At 31.1% G+C, this 15,363-nt stretch overlaps 1 protein-coding gene across 1 annotated transcript; it reads left to right on the forward strand.

Moving 5' to 3' along the window:
- Positions 1–6,499: 6,499 nt before the first annotated feature.
- Positions 6,500–14,244, forward strand: LOC144844638 (putative vesicular acetylcholine transporter-B). The gene is made up of 2 exons (XM_078701642.1): positions 6,500–6,604; positions 12,531–14,244. The coding sequence occupies exon 2, from the start codon at positions 12,579–12,581 to the stop codon at positions 14,145–14,147; it is 1,569 nt and encodes a 522-aa protein (XP_078557768.1). The 5' UTR covers positions 6,500–6,604; positions 12,531–12,578; the 3' UTR covers positions 14,148–14,244.
- Positions 14,245–15,363: the final 1,119 nt, after the last annotated feature.

The raw sequence follows: 15,363 nt of genomic DNA on the forward strand, positions 1-15,363 counted from the left end.
TAGAGACATCAGATTTCATCAATGAATTACATTCTGAACAAGCAACTAGATTGCATTTTTTATGCACCTAACTTAGACACTTTACAAGGAGAATCAAGAAATGTATTTAGCAATAACGCGAATGATATCAGTAGCTGAATAATTACAGATAGCAAGTGTCCGTTACGGGTAATAAATATTTAGATATTTCAGTGCGTATATAGCGCTGACGTTCCGTGATATAAATCTTGAACTTAAATCAGGTACATTTGCATTAAGAAAAAAAACTATAAAAATAGCAGTTTTACAACAAGATGCACCTTTTTTTCCTAAAATATTGTTTGAAGAAATACATTTTAAATGAAAATTAGCTTAAGCAATACAAGCTACTAATAACTACTGTATAATAACAAATCAATTAAAATCAAATGGTATAATATTGATACCATAATACTTAACTACAAAATAAGTTTGTTATGATTACAATAACAACAGAGGCCTATTTGTATGTCTAATGTTAAGAGTAGATGTGACTATGAATAGTATGATATTGATATAACATAAGTTTTGTTAAAGAAGATTATACGTTTTATTTTAGGTCGTTTTTTTCAATATAAAATATTATCGAATTTATACCAATGATTTATAGCACCGATGTCCGGCCGTTACCTTGATCGTTAAAATAGTCGTCAATGGAAATCTACAATTTCGCATCTCTGAGTTGGATTTATATTTTGCATAAATGTCGAAATATAAAACCAACATGATACGTTGGTTAATTTTATGATTCAATATTACCTAACGTATGCAATAAAAAAAACCAAAACAAGGTAAATCTGTGATTGTTAAGATTCAATTACCATGTTACCCCGCAACTGTTACTCGTTTGTGCAACATAAATTACACGTGCGTATTCGTATTTTTGCACGCAGTCTCTTCTTAAACTAAGTGCATTTCAAAATAAAATCAGTCATTTTACTTTCCAGTGATAACTTAATACCTAACACTTATACGTTATTATTGTTAGGATAGATATCAGGTCCTAATCTTTTATGCAAAGTACAAAATTACATGCTTTGTACTTTCTAATGTTTATTTTTGAGTTAATGGAAAGTTAAAGTAAATTATTGAGAGTTTCTCGTAAAATGTCTATGTTACCAATATTTATTAGGATTAAATTACAGATATAATTTAGTAAAATAAATAAATCAAATAGTGTATGATCATTATGTCTTAATTAAGATTCTTGAAAACATGTTATGAAAGTATATATATATTTGTAATTATGAACTTTCTTTTCTCAAGGCCCCAGGGAAATGTTACCGCATTCTGGGTCGAGTTGAAGAAATAAAATTAAAATACAAGCAAATGGTATTTTAGATTTTGAAGATGTGTAATATAACATTCTTCAATTATTGAAAACTTGACAAACTACGAATAAGGCCATTGAAATTCACCATTGGAATTCGAAAGCAATTCGTTTACATATCAACTGTTGACTCGACCCCTATTTGTGACAGATAATATTATCATTATTAAATGCTTTATATTCTTAACATTCAACAAACGTGACCTTTTAAAAATAACAATACATTACATAAATGGATTAGAAAACATATAATATATTCGATGTATGGCAAGCGACCATAATTTACAATACAAAGTTGGAAATAAACTATGCTAGGAACGTTTTAAACAATCTAGAAAGTTGAATATTGTGATATTGTGTGTTAACTTTATTTTAACTTCACTATCGCAGGTGTAACCGACCCTTTCTATTACACACAACGATGAACAGTCAAAGTATTTTTAGCAATATGTTATATTAATGTGTTAACATCAAAAAGCGTTGTTTGGGACTCCAGCAACTAGCATTCTGAGTTCCTGCTTACCACTTTAGCTCCCCTACTCGTCCATGGATAACTAATCATAATAAGGTTGCATATACTTTCTTTTTTTGTTTAAGTATGATGTTATTTTGTTCTAATTATAAAAATAATATATAATAAGAAGAAAAAAGAACATAATGACGAAACTTTTCCATTTTTAAAATTTTAAAAACTATCGTAAAAAGAAAAAACTAAACCCTATACATTATAAAAGTATTAAAACTGTTACAAAAATGATTTATCATTTTCAATTTTAAATATGCATAACTGTTGTAAGTAGCAAAATCACAGTAATTGTATACAATTTAAAAACATGCACTATCAATATTTTACTACTGTGGTGCACGTCATTAATTATACATGTATAATTACACGATAAAATATATGATGGTACTTTTCTGCGTTGCATAATAGTTGTAATCCTATTAATAATTCATTAGAAAATTCAATTAATTACCTAATGTTTGTAATATCGAAGTATAAGATCCTTAGTAATAATTAGAAAAATACAAAATAGCTTAATTAGCAACAATAACCGTTATTATTCATCACAAAAACAAATCAATACAAATGAACAGCAATTACCAATGAATGTCAATAACTGTAGTCACTCATTCAAATGATGCAAGCAAGGTCATTGAATTGTAGGCGATCCATCGCAATCAGACAGAAAACTAAATTATTCCATCAGATTCGATCAGTTTCTGTCCGAAGCAAAGACAAGGAGAATTGAGTAAAGTAATTTGATTCCAAAACTGATAAAACCATAAGATTACTTATTTTAAAAAATCAACCATTTTTGCCTTATGCAATTAATTTCACAACAAATAAAATATTACTGTGATACATAAATACGTAGCCAAGATAACAAAGATTTATTTTTGTTGTTAGTATACGTCTTACAGATTTTAATAACTTTTCAAATAAATATTGATATGTGTTATTTTATTTTAAAGAAAATGAATAACTAAGATAGGTTAAACATTTATGAAACTTTTCCTAAACACGTTTGCATTTATTCCATGTAAATGAATAAAATGTATACCATTTGTGGCACATGCAAGAGAAACCAGACATAAGTCGGAATTTTCAAAATTGAGATTTACACAAATACTAACACTTCATAATCCAAGATTTAAAATACTGAAAAAATATCTTAAAACCATGTCATATCTCAATTTTCCAGGTTTTTTTTGGTTCAACTACCAGGAAACCTAATTTTAATATTGTAACACATTACTAATAATGTTTTTTGTCCCTTAAACCCGGGATATCAAGCTAGAATGTAGAGTAATAAATGGGCTGTGGTTTCAACAACAGTATTATGGGAATCATTATTTTCAATTATACTAGCAAGATATGCTTTTATATGTTAATTTCAAAACTATTATCAATCAATACGACAATTTAAACGAACAATAGTTTGTTTTACTTGTAATTTGTAAACAATGGGGAGAAAATAGGATTCTGTTCTGCGTAGTATTTTTTATACGATTTGCTTGTTTAATCAATAAATGTGTCATTGTCTCTTATACAACCATTGTACTATATACATATCAAATTATAATTTTAGTCGGGTATTGTAAATGAAGCTATAAGAGGTAGAAATAAGTATATGAAAGTTAAAAGACTATTCTAAAGGCAAATTACTCAAAATGAAATGATGTGGGTCATTTATAAGAAAAATAAAATTATTTATATAAGCCTACTATGTATACAGTTCTATCTATTATCAAAGATAATGGCAATTATTTTTAAGAAAATAATATTTGATAATAAATTCTATTATTATTTTTCATTTTGCCAACATCTAACAGCAAATATATTTTTCTGGATTGGAAACCCCATGCTTTCCAAACCTCTAAAATGAGTTAGTGGCCATCATACAAATCATGGAACTTTGGCAGGATTTTAAACAAGGGCTCTGGGATCGGTAAGCCAGCATGTCAACCATCATTCCACAGTTTCACTTATAATATTAAATTAATATTAAGCAATGACAAACAAAATGAAAGAACATGTAAAATGATAATAAATCTGTGCTTATTTTGTGTTTTTTTCCTAAACTTACACACAGCATTGTTTTTTTCCTTTTTAATTTTAGATATGTTGATACTAAACAATGTTATGAATATTATAAGATTTTGATTTAATCTTCAAAAATTTAAAAGAAATACTAATAATTAGGCCTAAGGCAATTTGAAGAACTAATGACAATACATTTTGTCTAAAGGTTATTCATTGTAAGAATACAGTTTTTGATGTAATGATAAACTCCCATCGATATTATCACTCGGCACACTACCGGCGGCCACACTGGGCGCCAAGTGCAATGCATATGACCAACTCCTCAATTGAGTTATTTCTGTCTCTCAATTTCACCTCAAGGTTTAAATTAAGCCGTTGGAAACCATTACTATAGTAAATTTCAACGAACATTATTCACTTTGGTAGTCAACCAAATACTCCCACACTGAAACTCTTTCTCTTGGATAAATCCATAATTTCATTAGTTGCTTTCATCTTCATCGTTGTTATTGGGAATCAATTGGCTCTCCGATTATGCTTAAAGCAATGTATAGAAATAACATTACCACTTCATATCTCTCCCAATGAGTTGATTCTGGTACAGAATTTATATGATGTAGGCCTACGAATATTTAAACAAAATGTGTAGAAAGGTTTTAGACTATTTATGTATATTAAAAGTACAGCATTTCTGCAGACAGCAACGTGTATAACTTGCTATAGTTTTATAGATAGATACCTCTTAACATTAGCAGAATCGGCTGATTATTATCATACCATTATTGTCTTGCTTAAAAATACTTCTTTATTCATAAAATAGGCCGATAACACAATTAAAATTAAAAATATAATTGTAAACATACATTTCCTTCCTTATACATTTCGGTTATACGTGATATTAAGTGAACTGAATAAAGTATTCAATGTATTGTGTATGCCAAATGATAGCAGGAAAGAGTAAGAGTGTAAAAATGTTGTATTTGTTATTTTAAGTTTATATCAAATGTACAATATAACAAATATTTACGGCGCCACCAATGACTTGACTATCTAGGCCATTACGATCATATAGCTATATATTTCATAACTTTACAATTAAATAATTGTTTGAGTGAGTTAATCTCATTTAAGACTTGAAAGTTTTTAATTAATATAACTTGAAGATACATCAAATGCAAATTCAATAGTCATTTTAAACGAATAGGTTGCAATTGCCGGCAATACACTGCTGTAGTGTTGAACTGTTATTGTTTTTAGTAAATAGTAATTATGCTATAGTCACAAATAGAGATACATTGCCCTAATCAACCCACTTATATTACAATACGCAACATTATGAGTTTAAATGTTATGACAGTGATAGAAAAGGAAAATAAAACCCTGTGACATTCGACACGATACCTGGTTCTCAATTTCAGATAAATACGAATGAACTATATATTATGCTTATAATCGTACTAGATAATTTTTGTGTGTGAAATATTCAATTGAGACAGAAAAACGGTGATTTTTCATTTCAACATATTAATCGACTTGGAACTCTTAAGGCTAAGCTGTGAAGAAATCTTCTTTCAATGCAGTAATTAAAAGATGAATTAATGTTCTCATAGCACATCAGAGTGCTCGTTATATGTTATACAATTTCTCGTAGTTCGTAACTATTTGTAAGTCACGCTGTGCGCGCGCATACCACCCGAACAACGCCTTCTTTAAAGTAACGGCATTACAGAGCTTAATCGAGTCAATGGGACAGATACATCACTGTCTTTAGACTCTCTGCAATGTTTTTTGTCTGTGAAAGATCAGACGTAAACTCGAGTTGAAAATCAATGCTTTAACAATAGTTTGTGCAATATTTTCTAGTTTAAGATGTTGAACTTAATCATTGTGATTGTATAATAAACACCCGCCACAATCCATCACTATGTCAAAAATACAATCGTGAAAGTGATATTGATTTAGTTTCAAAGATTGCTTAATCCCAGCTACTATTGTTTGTATATATTGGAAACACTGTACTATTTTTCTAGATTAGAAAATGTCAGTTCGTGTAGACGCATACGTTTTATTATTATTTTGGCATTACTTATGATTCGAATAAGTAGATGAGATTGACGATTTTTGAGAGGGTGTTGATATATTATAAGAGAAAGGTGCAATATCCAAACAGATGAAGGCACTCTAATCTAATACATTTTATCTTATTTTCTTTAAATGAATTACTCAAGAGCCACTCAAAATCACTTCAGAATTTATAATTATTAATGCACGAGACTGAAGACTGGGAGAGAAGTAATATCATCAGTTATACATTTATGAACTACCGTACATAACCACTCTTTCATGGATTTCTTGAATAACGTTTTCTTCATAATTAATATCTATTTCGTAAAACACCTATGTCCATCGATACTATTTTTAGAATGTTCAAACCACTTTTGTCTCAATGATATTTATGCTAACAACATTATCTCGAACTAGTAGAAGACTCAACTATTCGTTTAAAAAAATAGTAATTCCCTATAACTTAAAAATAATGTTCATATGAATATATCAAAGGGAAAACGCGTCAGATAATCTATATCTTACAGAAGGTGAACGCTCGTTTGACTGCCGTCGCACTTCCGTTGCTTATCAAAACATCGTGACGTCACAATATACTTTTCATGCTTTTTGAGATTTTATCGTTGATTCCGTTTCAAATGCTTGTAAGTGTTCGTTGCCATTATTTTTCCTCCCTGTTTCTAATTTTATCGACCTTTTACATCTCTCACCTTTATCAATCCGCGACAATTGCTCAAATACTACGTTACATGTATGCGTGATTTCCCTCTATGGTAATATTTTCGACGCTAAAACTTTAGCTTCTACGAATCTGATGTTTTTTCTGTCTGTCATGCGTTAAGTGCCATAAGATAGGAATATTAGGCGTTGTTTTATGGCTATGCCTAAGTGTGTGCGTACATTTGTTGAGTGCACACTAGAGTGTTGAAATTGGGTGAGAAGATCCGACTAAGCTCCCAACAACTATTACATTATCAATAAAAGGCACTTTTCCTAGGTCATAAAAGGTCAGTTTCTTTATATTAATTACAAGTGAAATTATAGTATAAAGCAAAATTACACTTTCCATCTAAACATCGTCATTGAAGATGAACAAATAGTGTTCACTAATAATTAATGAATTTAAAAGAGCAACATGGTGATATTTTTAATTAACTAATACAACTATGTCGTAATGGCATATTTTGGTTGTTTACTTATTGTTTTCCAATAATAATTATCAGCAAACTATGCAATTACATGTTATATACATATAATATTCATTGGAAGAATAGATCTATCAGATTTTTTGTTTTGCTTTCAAAATCAGGATATTCGACAAATTGGCTAACCTGTTTTATCTACGAGTATGCCAATGATGTCAACGTGTGCTATACATCAAAGTGACTAATCGACGAGATAATGTGTGGCTTCCAAAGCAAGTAATTATAATACCTAACTATAGTAACTTATACCAACAATGATTTCTATAATTAACTGTTAAAGTGTAGTTAACAGTATCAGAAAGTATCTCCTCTAAACAAAATGTTAGTGGGACGCTTTAGGTTTGCCAGTTGTCGGGTATTTGAGCCATAAACATTTTACAGAAGAATCAGTTTAATAGGGACATTCAGTCTTGTCTCGTAAACAAAACGTCTGGAGTTCGATTTATCTAAAATATATTTTTTCTAAAAACAATCGAATCAATGGCCATTGTGTTTTTGTGTCTTCAGACTTATATTGCAGCTTATGAGACCATAGTGAAAACAACTGGCTAGTCAATAATATTTTTAAACAGATCAAAACAAAATAACTTTAAGTGGCTTTAATTGATTTCGTTTTTTTAATTATCCAATTACTATTGTGTAGTGTTATCGTGTGATATTGATCCTTTACAGACACTAATTTACAGACATTCAATGACGTCATTCAATGAAAAGGATGCGTAACAAGATATAAACTAATTTAAAATCTATCTTTTTTACATCCACCGTTTTAAATAAATTAGACAAGAAAATGGTATACATTATTCTCTTTAGTGATGATTAATTGAAATTTAATTATTAAATAAATGTTATACTACAATATTATCAATATTAAAAATATCTTAATTGCATTCTCTGCTGTTGTAAGAGTATCATAATTCTCTTCCTTTATTGTATTCTATTCTGTAATTTATACAAGCAGTAGATTAATTTCAACCAACTTCGTGATAATTATATGCTGATGTACAAATTATAAATTTTAAATCAGAAACATAACTCCAGAAATAAAAAGATTGATGCAGTAACATAACGATAAAATATATCTGTTGTAGCTATTAAATTGGATCATTCTTTATGGTAGCCAAACATGTCTGAATCTAGTCATTCCTCATTATAGTTTTGCTTGAAATCCATCATTTGTCCCTAGGCAGATAGAATCACAATTGCTCATGCCAATTGTGAAAATTTGAAATGCTAAATGGACAGATTTAATAATTGCTCTCAGCCTCAAGGAGAAAGTGTTTAAATTAATCGATAAACTCCAAAGTTGAGACGTCAAGTGATCAAGTAATGCCGACAACACTATATATACATTTTGCACAGAACGACTTTGAGTATAAGATTTCATAGTATGTATGTGATACCTAAACAATTTGTTTACAATGTAAGATCTCAAACAAACAGTATGGTTTGTTGAACTTTAATTAAGTTGAAAGGTGGGTGCCACACATTACTGTACAACGTATCGACATAAATGCATACTGTTTAAAACTACGCATAAGTAATTAACACAACTGGTTCGCTAAAATAGCATAGAAGAACAGTTTCTCGATATAGGCCGAATAAAAATATGCCAATTGATTGGACAAGATATGATATTCTTAAAATGAATGAAATTCTTTAAATATTACAATTAGTACATTGCCTAATTAGTAATTGCATGTTACCGTGATATAATTTCTTTTCTTCTTCAAAAATATAATTACTATACAGTCACGTACAAACATTCATTTTTTTCGTTCCGCCAATAATGCTAAATTTAATAAGTAATCAACATTCGGAATTGAGTTTTCGAGTATTTCGTATGTTAGACTGTAACATTCTTTTTTTGGCTTTGCAAAGTATGATTCTCCTTTGAGATTAAGTAATTGTTTCCCACTCGTTATAGGGAAAAAACATGCCTACAGTATTAATTGTTTTTAATGATTCTGTTTTAGAGTTTTGGAGCACCACCCGATTATGCAGCTGTATCTAACTGACTTGCAATATTCAGTTAGATATTATCTAATGACAGCTGTAGAATTGGGTGACGATCCAAATTTATAGTTACCCTTATTTTTAACAAAACTAATTCACGTGCTTGTTGTCAAAAGTGCGTAGAGTGTTCATAGACATAAAGTATAGCAAGTCTATAAAATAACTTCATCGATAATGTTCCTGTATTCAAAACAAGGCCAACAGCCATAAGTCGCGTGCTAAAACGCATAGTGATACCGGACCGACAGACAGACCGACAGACCGACCGACCGACATAGTGAACTAATAGAGTCGCGTCCACGCGACTAATAACGTCGTCGAAAATAACACCTTTTGGGCTATATCGAAAAAAATATTCACATTTTCAGTGACGTCACATAATGAAGGTTGACATGACCTGTCTAGCATTTAATACATTCAAATGCTATAATTATTGAACACAGTGTTTTTATTTTTATTAGATAGAAAAAATACGTTATTACGCATGACTTTGCAATTAGTAGTAAATTATTATACGGTGATTTTGATTGCTTTTTTAAATCGTAATATTTAAAACAAATGAAATACAGGCCTGCTTTATATTTTGAATCTGTAGTAGAAACATAGATTGTTACTATGCTCTACTGGGTGCATTATAAATAAAATAAAAATAGAGGACAATTTAAAAAGTAACATAGTAATGTAAGTTCTGTTTGTAGAGTTTTAAGTTTATGTCAAATTCCTCAAGTGTGATTGGCATGTAATGTAGTGGGTATTTTTCAAATAACTTCTGTACTAACTATATAAAAAATTGTTAATTTAAAGAATATTTTTTTAAAAATGATTCATATTCAGTATGATATAGAACAGGATTTGACACAAAATGTAAGGAAAGATTATTGAGGAGATATTATGGAACGCCATTGAAGACAAATTGTATTCATTTTAGAGTATTGGAAGCTGTTATATGTACAATTTCTAACTATATTGTTTAACAGCAACAAAAAAGCCTATTAACGTACTGATTATGTTTTATAGCATGTTCACTTATACATCATGTACTAGACCATTTATGGAATATTGATTAATGCGTTATACTTGACTGAACTCTAACAAAATTACAAGCTCGAGCATCCACCAATACATTCAGATTTTACTAACGTTTTTATCGTTTTCAAACTAAACCCATGTAAAATGTTATCAAGAAAGCAGTTGATTCACTTACCATATTTCATGTGCTTTATGAGAATGGCGTATAAAAGTTAGTGACATTTAGCAACTGTTTTGAAATATAATATATATATTTTTTTAATTTCTGGTTTTAACTATGCCTATCCAATCATCTTTATTTCAATCAATAACTAAGTTTTAAAATAATTATACGTCTGCTTTTTATAACGGAAACGTTAATTTATTTTTAAAAACACATCTACGCATGCGTTGAAACCTAGTGTACACCGCCTCGTTCCTAATGTCTACTGTCCCAACACGAGAGCTCGCTATTATCGCATGAACCGTATAATCCTGCGATATCATCACTTTATATGTTTTTCCTCCAAGCGTGTATTTCACTACATAAACTTCTGGCGAATAAAAAGTAAAAGATGGCCATGAATTATGTGCACTTAGCTACGTATTGGTTCTTGATAACAGTGTCGGTTGAATTGTAAAAGACATAAAGTATTGATGTTAGTGAAATAAGTCAACTTAATCGCAAAATGATTGTACAGTTCATGTTTTTTTCGTCAAGTGAATCATAGATAAAATACTATGTAATCAATTGGGCGAAAAATTAAGCTTCGGAGACGAGAGACTGGAATTAACCGATTCAAGGAGATTACACTGGATTTAAGTAAAGGTAACTTAAGGTGGAAAATTGCTGTCATTAAGACGCATCAATGCTGCTTATATTCAAAATTCGTGATTATAAGGTCTTAAAGAATTCTGTCATATAAGAGAGTGAATTGAAATTTCACCAATGTGTACTTTACGGATTGGCCTCGTTGTCTATAAAATCACTATCTGTTTTCTTTTCATAATCAATCACGGTCCAATGTAGGCCTATAACGGCTTTGTTTATAAATGCATCTACCTACTTTTGTAAGTTTTAAATTACTCTTGATAGATTCTTAATTTTGTAAGAATCATTCGTTTGAGCTGGCTTTTGATGAGTCAAAAAGAGTAAATTGCCTGATGTACAATAAATAAAAGTGGTTGCATACAACTGATGATGCTCATAAGACTCAGGACGCCATTTCATTACCAATGTAAACGATTTTGTGGATGAATCAAGTTGTTGCCATGGACAGTTGAAGTTGGATTGGACAAAGTATTAGGTCAATCAAAGGAAGAAACGAGTTTTTAAGTTTGCTTACGTCATTCCAACAAAATCAAGTTTAAAAACATTTGATGCAGCTGTTATGTGGAAATAAAATAAATGTCTGATTCAGATTCAGAGAAGTAAACTTCAAGTGATTTGACGCAATGTTACCTTAAGTTCGAGATCTCGGTTTAGTTTCAACATGGAGTCGTTTAGAGACATTTCGTGTTCACGGTACGCCACACAATTAGGTAGTAGCTGTTGAGTCTAGCAGCAATAGTTCTACGCATGTTCATATTTTTATGAGTGTGTGCAGAATGACTTCTCGACTCGATAGATACATAGTGAAAAAGAAAGGCCTTTAGAACACGACACTGAAACCAAAACGGACGGCTTCTTTACACTTTCTGAAATACATGATTGCTAATCAAATTGCATTTTTATCACACAGATCGATTTAGTTTTAGATATGTTCCAATTAAAAAAAGTTCACAAAATATTTTGTGGTAGTTTTTAAAATGTTTTAGGTGGTGATAAATCATATATAAACAAAATCTATTGTCTATTTTAGTAAGTCTATTTTTACAAGAATAATGAAAAGCGTAAAATGAATGTTAATTTGTATATATAAATATTTGTTGATGGATGCAAACATGTACTACAAATTGAGAGAGGCATTGTATACCAATAGGTAAAAGTTTTGGTCCTCTCTCCTTCATCTTTTTTTTTTTGTTTTTTTTGTAATGTATTATACCATATGGACAATTGTCTGAAATAAAAGTTGAATTGAATTATAAATTAATTATCGTATATAAGTAATATTATGTAATTATAATGTTATTTTCTTACTTAAATTTTGCATACATGTGCTTTTTTTAAAATTTGTCCAACCTGAAGTGAAATGTACTAAATACTTTACCGCTTTTCCTCAGGTGGAGATCACTTTACTATTATTATGTTATATTGTAATGGATATTTCACGTCTGCAAACTAAAATCTATAAAATTGCTAATACAAATTAAGTAATTTTTATTTTTGTTACCGTTTCAGAGGTGAAATATCCATCAGCAATACTCGACCCAATTTGTTAAGAACAAGATGGCGTCTTTACACGAAGTAGGTTCGGGCATTGGAGACCGGATTATAGCATTCATAGAACGTCTCCGTGAACAAGAAAATCAACGACGTATTATTCTTGCCATCGTATGTGTTGCACTGCTACTGGACAGTATGCTTTATGTGGTTATTGTTCCGATTATTCCGGACTATTTGCGAAGTGAGTGGGACGGTAAAGGATCTGACGATTATGGAGATTCCAACAACACCGATGATAGCGGTGCTAAAATTGGATTCTTATTTGCATCAAAAGCGATTATTCAATTGATTGTTAACCCATTTGCTGGAACTCTGATTGACAGAGTTGGATACGATATTCCTATGATCATAGGGCTCATAGTCATGTTTCTGGCAACTTTGGTTTATGCATTTGGAAAAACTTACGGCATTTTGTTTTTTGCTCGAAGCCTCCAAGGAATTGGCTCAGCATTTGCATATTCTTCTGGATTAGCTATGATTGCTGACCGATACCAAAGAGAAGAAGAGCGTAGTAAGGCAATGGGAATTGCATTAGCCTTCATGTCTTTTGGGTACCTTGTTGCTCCGCCCTTTGGGGGTATATTCTATGAATTTACGGGTAAAAAAGTACCGTTCATTATTCTAGCGTTTGTTGCCCTCTTTAACGCAACGTTGTTGTTAACTGTCACGAATCCGTCTGCTACAAACCGTCATTGGACAAAAGAGAAAGGAACACCGATTTATAAACTCATTTTAGATCCTTACATTCTTGTAGCAGCGGGAGCGCTTACCATGAGTTACGTACCTTTAGCTTCACTTGAACCAACCATAGCACTTTGGATGGAAGATACGATGCACGCATCAAGTTGGCAAAGTGGAATAATATGGTTGCCTGCTTTTATACCCCACGTTATTGGTGTGGTAATTATTGTAAAGTTAACGCAAAAGCGACCAGAGTACCAGTGGCTGTACGCTGCTACGGGGCTGGTTGTAATCGGTATATTTGTCGTGATAGTACCCTTCTGCAAGACGGTTGGTGTGCTAATTATTCCACTTTGTGGAATATGTTTCGGTATTGCGTTAGTCGACACGGCAGTACTGCCAACTCTCGCGTTTCTTGTTGACGTTCGTCACGTTTCTGTTTACGGTAGTGTTTATGCATTGGCCGATATATCCTATTGTATTGCATATTTTCTTGGGCCTATTTTGGCTGGACAGATAGCTGCAGGAGCAGGGTTTCTTACAATGAATATATGCTTAGCTCTGGCAAGTTTTATTTATGCTCCAATTTTATTTTCACTTCGCAAGGTTCATTATATGACACCGGTACACCAGGAGGTTACGGTACTACTTAGCGATGACCCCCTAGGAAACCAATATCGGGCAACTGATTCAGAATATGGTAATAACATAACTAACCAAACACAAGATACTGCGCATGCTCCACAACCCAATGGCTACTACCCTCCTAATAAACAGAATGGTAACACAGTTGCCGGCCAAGCAGAACAAGCTCCAACACGAATAGAAAACGAGAACTTTCATCACAGGCGAATCTCACGAAGCGAAGGCAATGGATCTGATCACGAATAGTCAGTTATTTAAGAAGTTTAAGATAGAGATTTAAAAAATAAGATATATATGAAAGATGTTTAATAATATAATTAAATTATTTATTAAGCAATAGGAAATGTTAATGTTTAATAAAGAGTAAGAATCGTGACTGAGCACGTGCTTGGATGACGTATAAGATAAAAGCAAAATCGATATTTAAGGTACATAGTACCGCGTACATAGAAAAGCGAGGGCTACTTCATCAGATATCAGCTGTTTAATGTTTTATATAGAAGACTTAATGAAAGTGCTTTAGATAGGCACTAGATCAAAAGATGAATTTACACAAAATCGTAGGTTAACAATAGAATTACTTACGAACTAGTTGTGACTGTGTCTTGACAAATATTCTTATAGAAATATCAATATACCGTGTCGAAATAAATAAATAAAAGACGTCACATTTAATCAATCAAACATAAAAAAGTATTGTTAAGTTATAGACATGTATTTTTGTATTTATTGAAAATTAGTTGATATAATTTGGCACAACCCGTCCATAGGCCCTATATATTTTAATTTGTGTGGTCGACAAGTCTGCTTTATTTTGTTTACGAAAATGTCTATATTATGTGTAACCAAATGAAAGATGAAATAAACGTACTAATAACAACATTATCACAACAAATGAATGCAATATAATCAACTAATGTCATTTGTATGCCACTATATTATCATAATTGTATCTCTCTCTTTAGTATTTTTTGTGTTTATCAGTTAAGAACTGAAAGATGCCGATAGAGTAACGAATGATCATCATATAAATGTAAAATACCTTTTAAGAGATATTTGAGTCAAGAGGATATCTCCACGACAACTTAATTCCATTCGGGAAAAACTTCCATAACACTCACTGATACTTACTGTGGGGTTGTAATTGCAAAACTCAGTTTAATGTGATTTCAATTCAAACTTGTCGTATCAAGTACTTAAGTATAGTGTTACGTCGCGAATAATTATAGCATATGAATCCGACGCACACAGTTACAACCTTTCCAAAGTGATTTCTAATAATTATAAATGTACAACAATATCAGGTGCAACAATAGTGATTTATATTTTGTCAACTCATTAGTAAATGTGGTGTAGATGTTCGATTTTATATCCCATGAGATCGTAAGCCTTTATTTGCTGTATTTTTTTTCTTTAGGCTACCACTTAAGTTGTTTTTTCGTGTCTTATTACTACACTAAGG

This window comes from Antedon bifida, chromosome 6 (assembly GCF_963402885.1).
Source record: "Antedon bifida chromosome 6, ecAntBifi1.1, whole genome shotgun sequence".
NCBI lineage: Eukaryota > Metazoa > Echinodermata > Crinoidea > Comatulida > Antedonidae > Antedon > Antedon bifida.

Bases quoted from the DNA above. Each gene is read 5' to 3' on its own strand.
- LOC144844638 (XM_078701642.1), top strand. From the start codon at position 12,579: ATGGCGTCTTTACACGAAGTAGGTTCGGGCATTGGAGACCGGATTATA.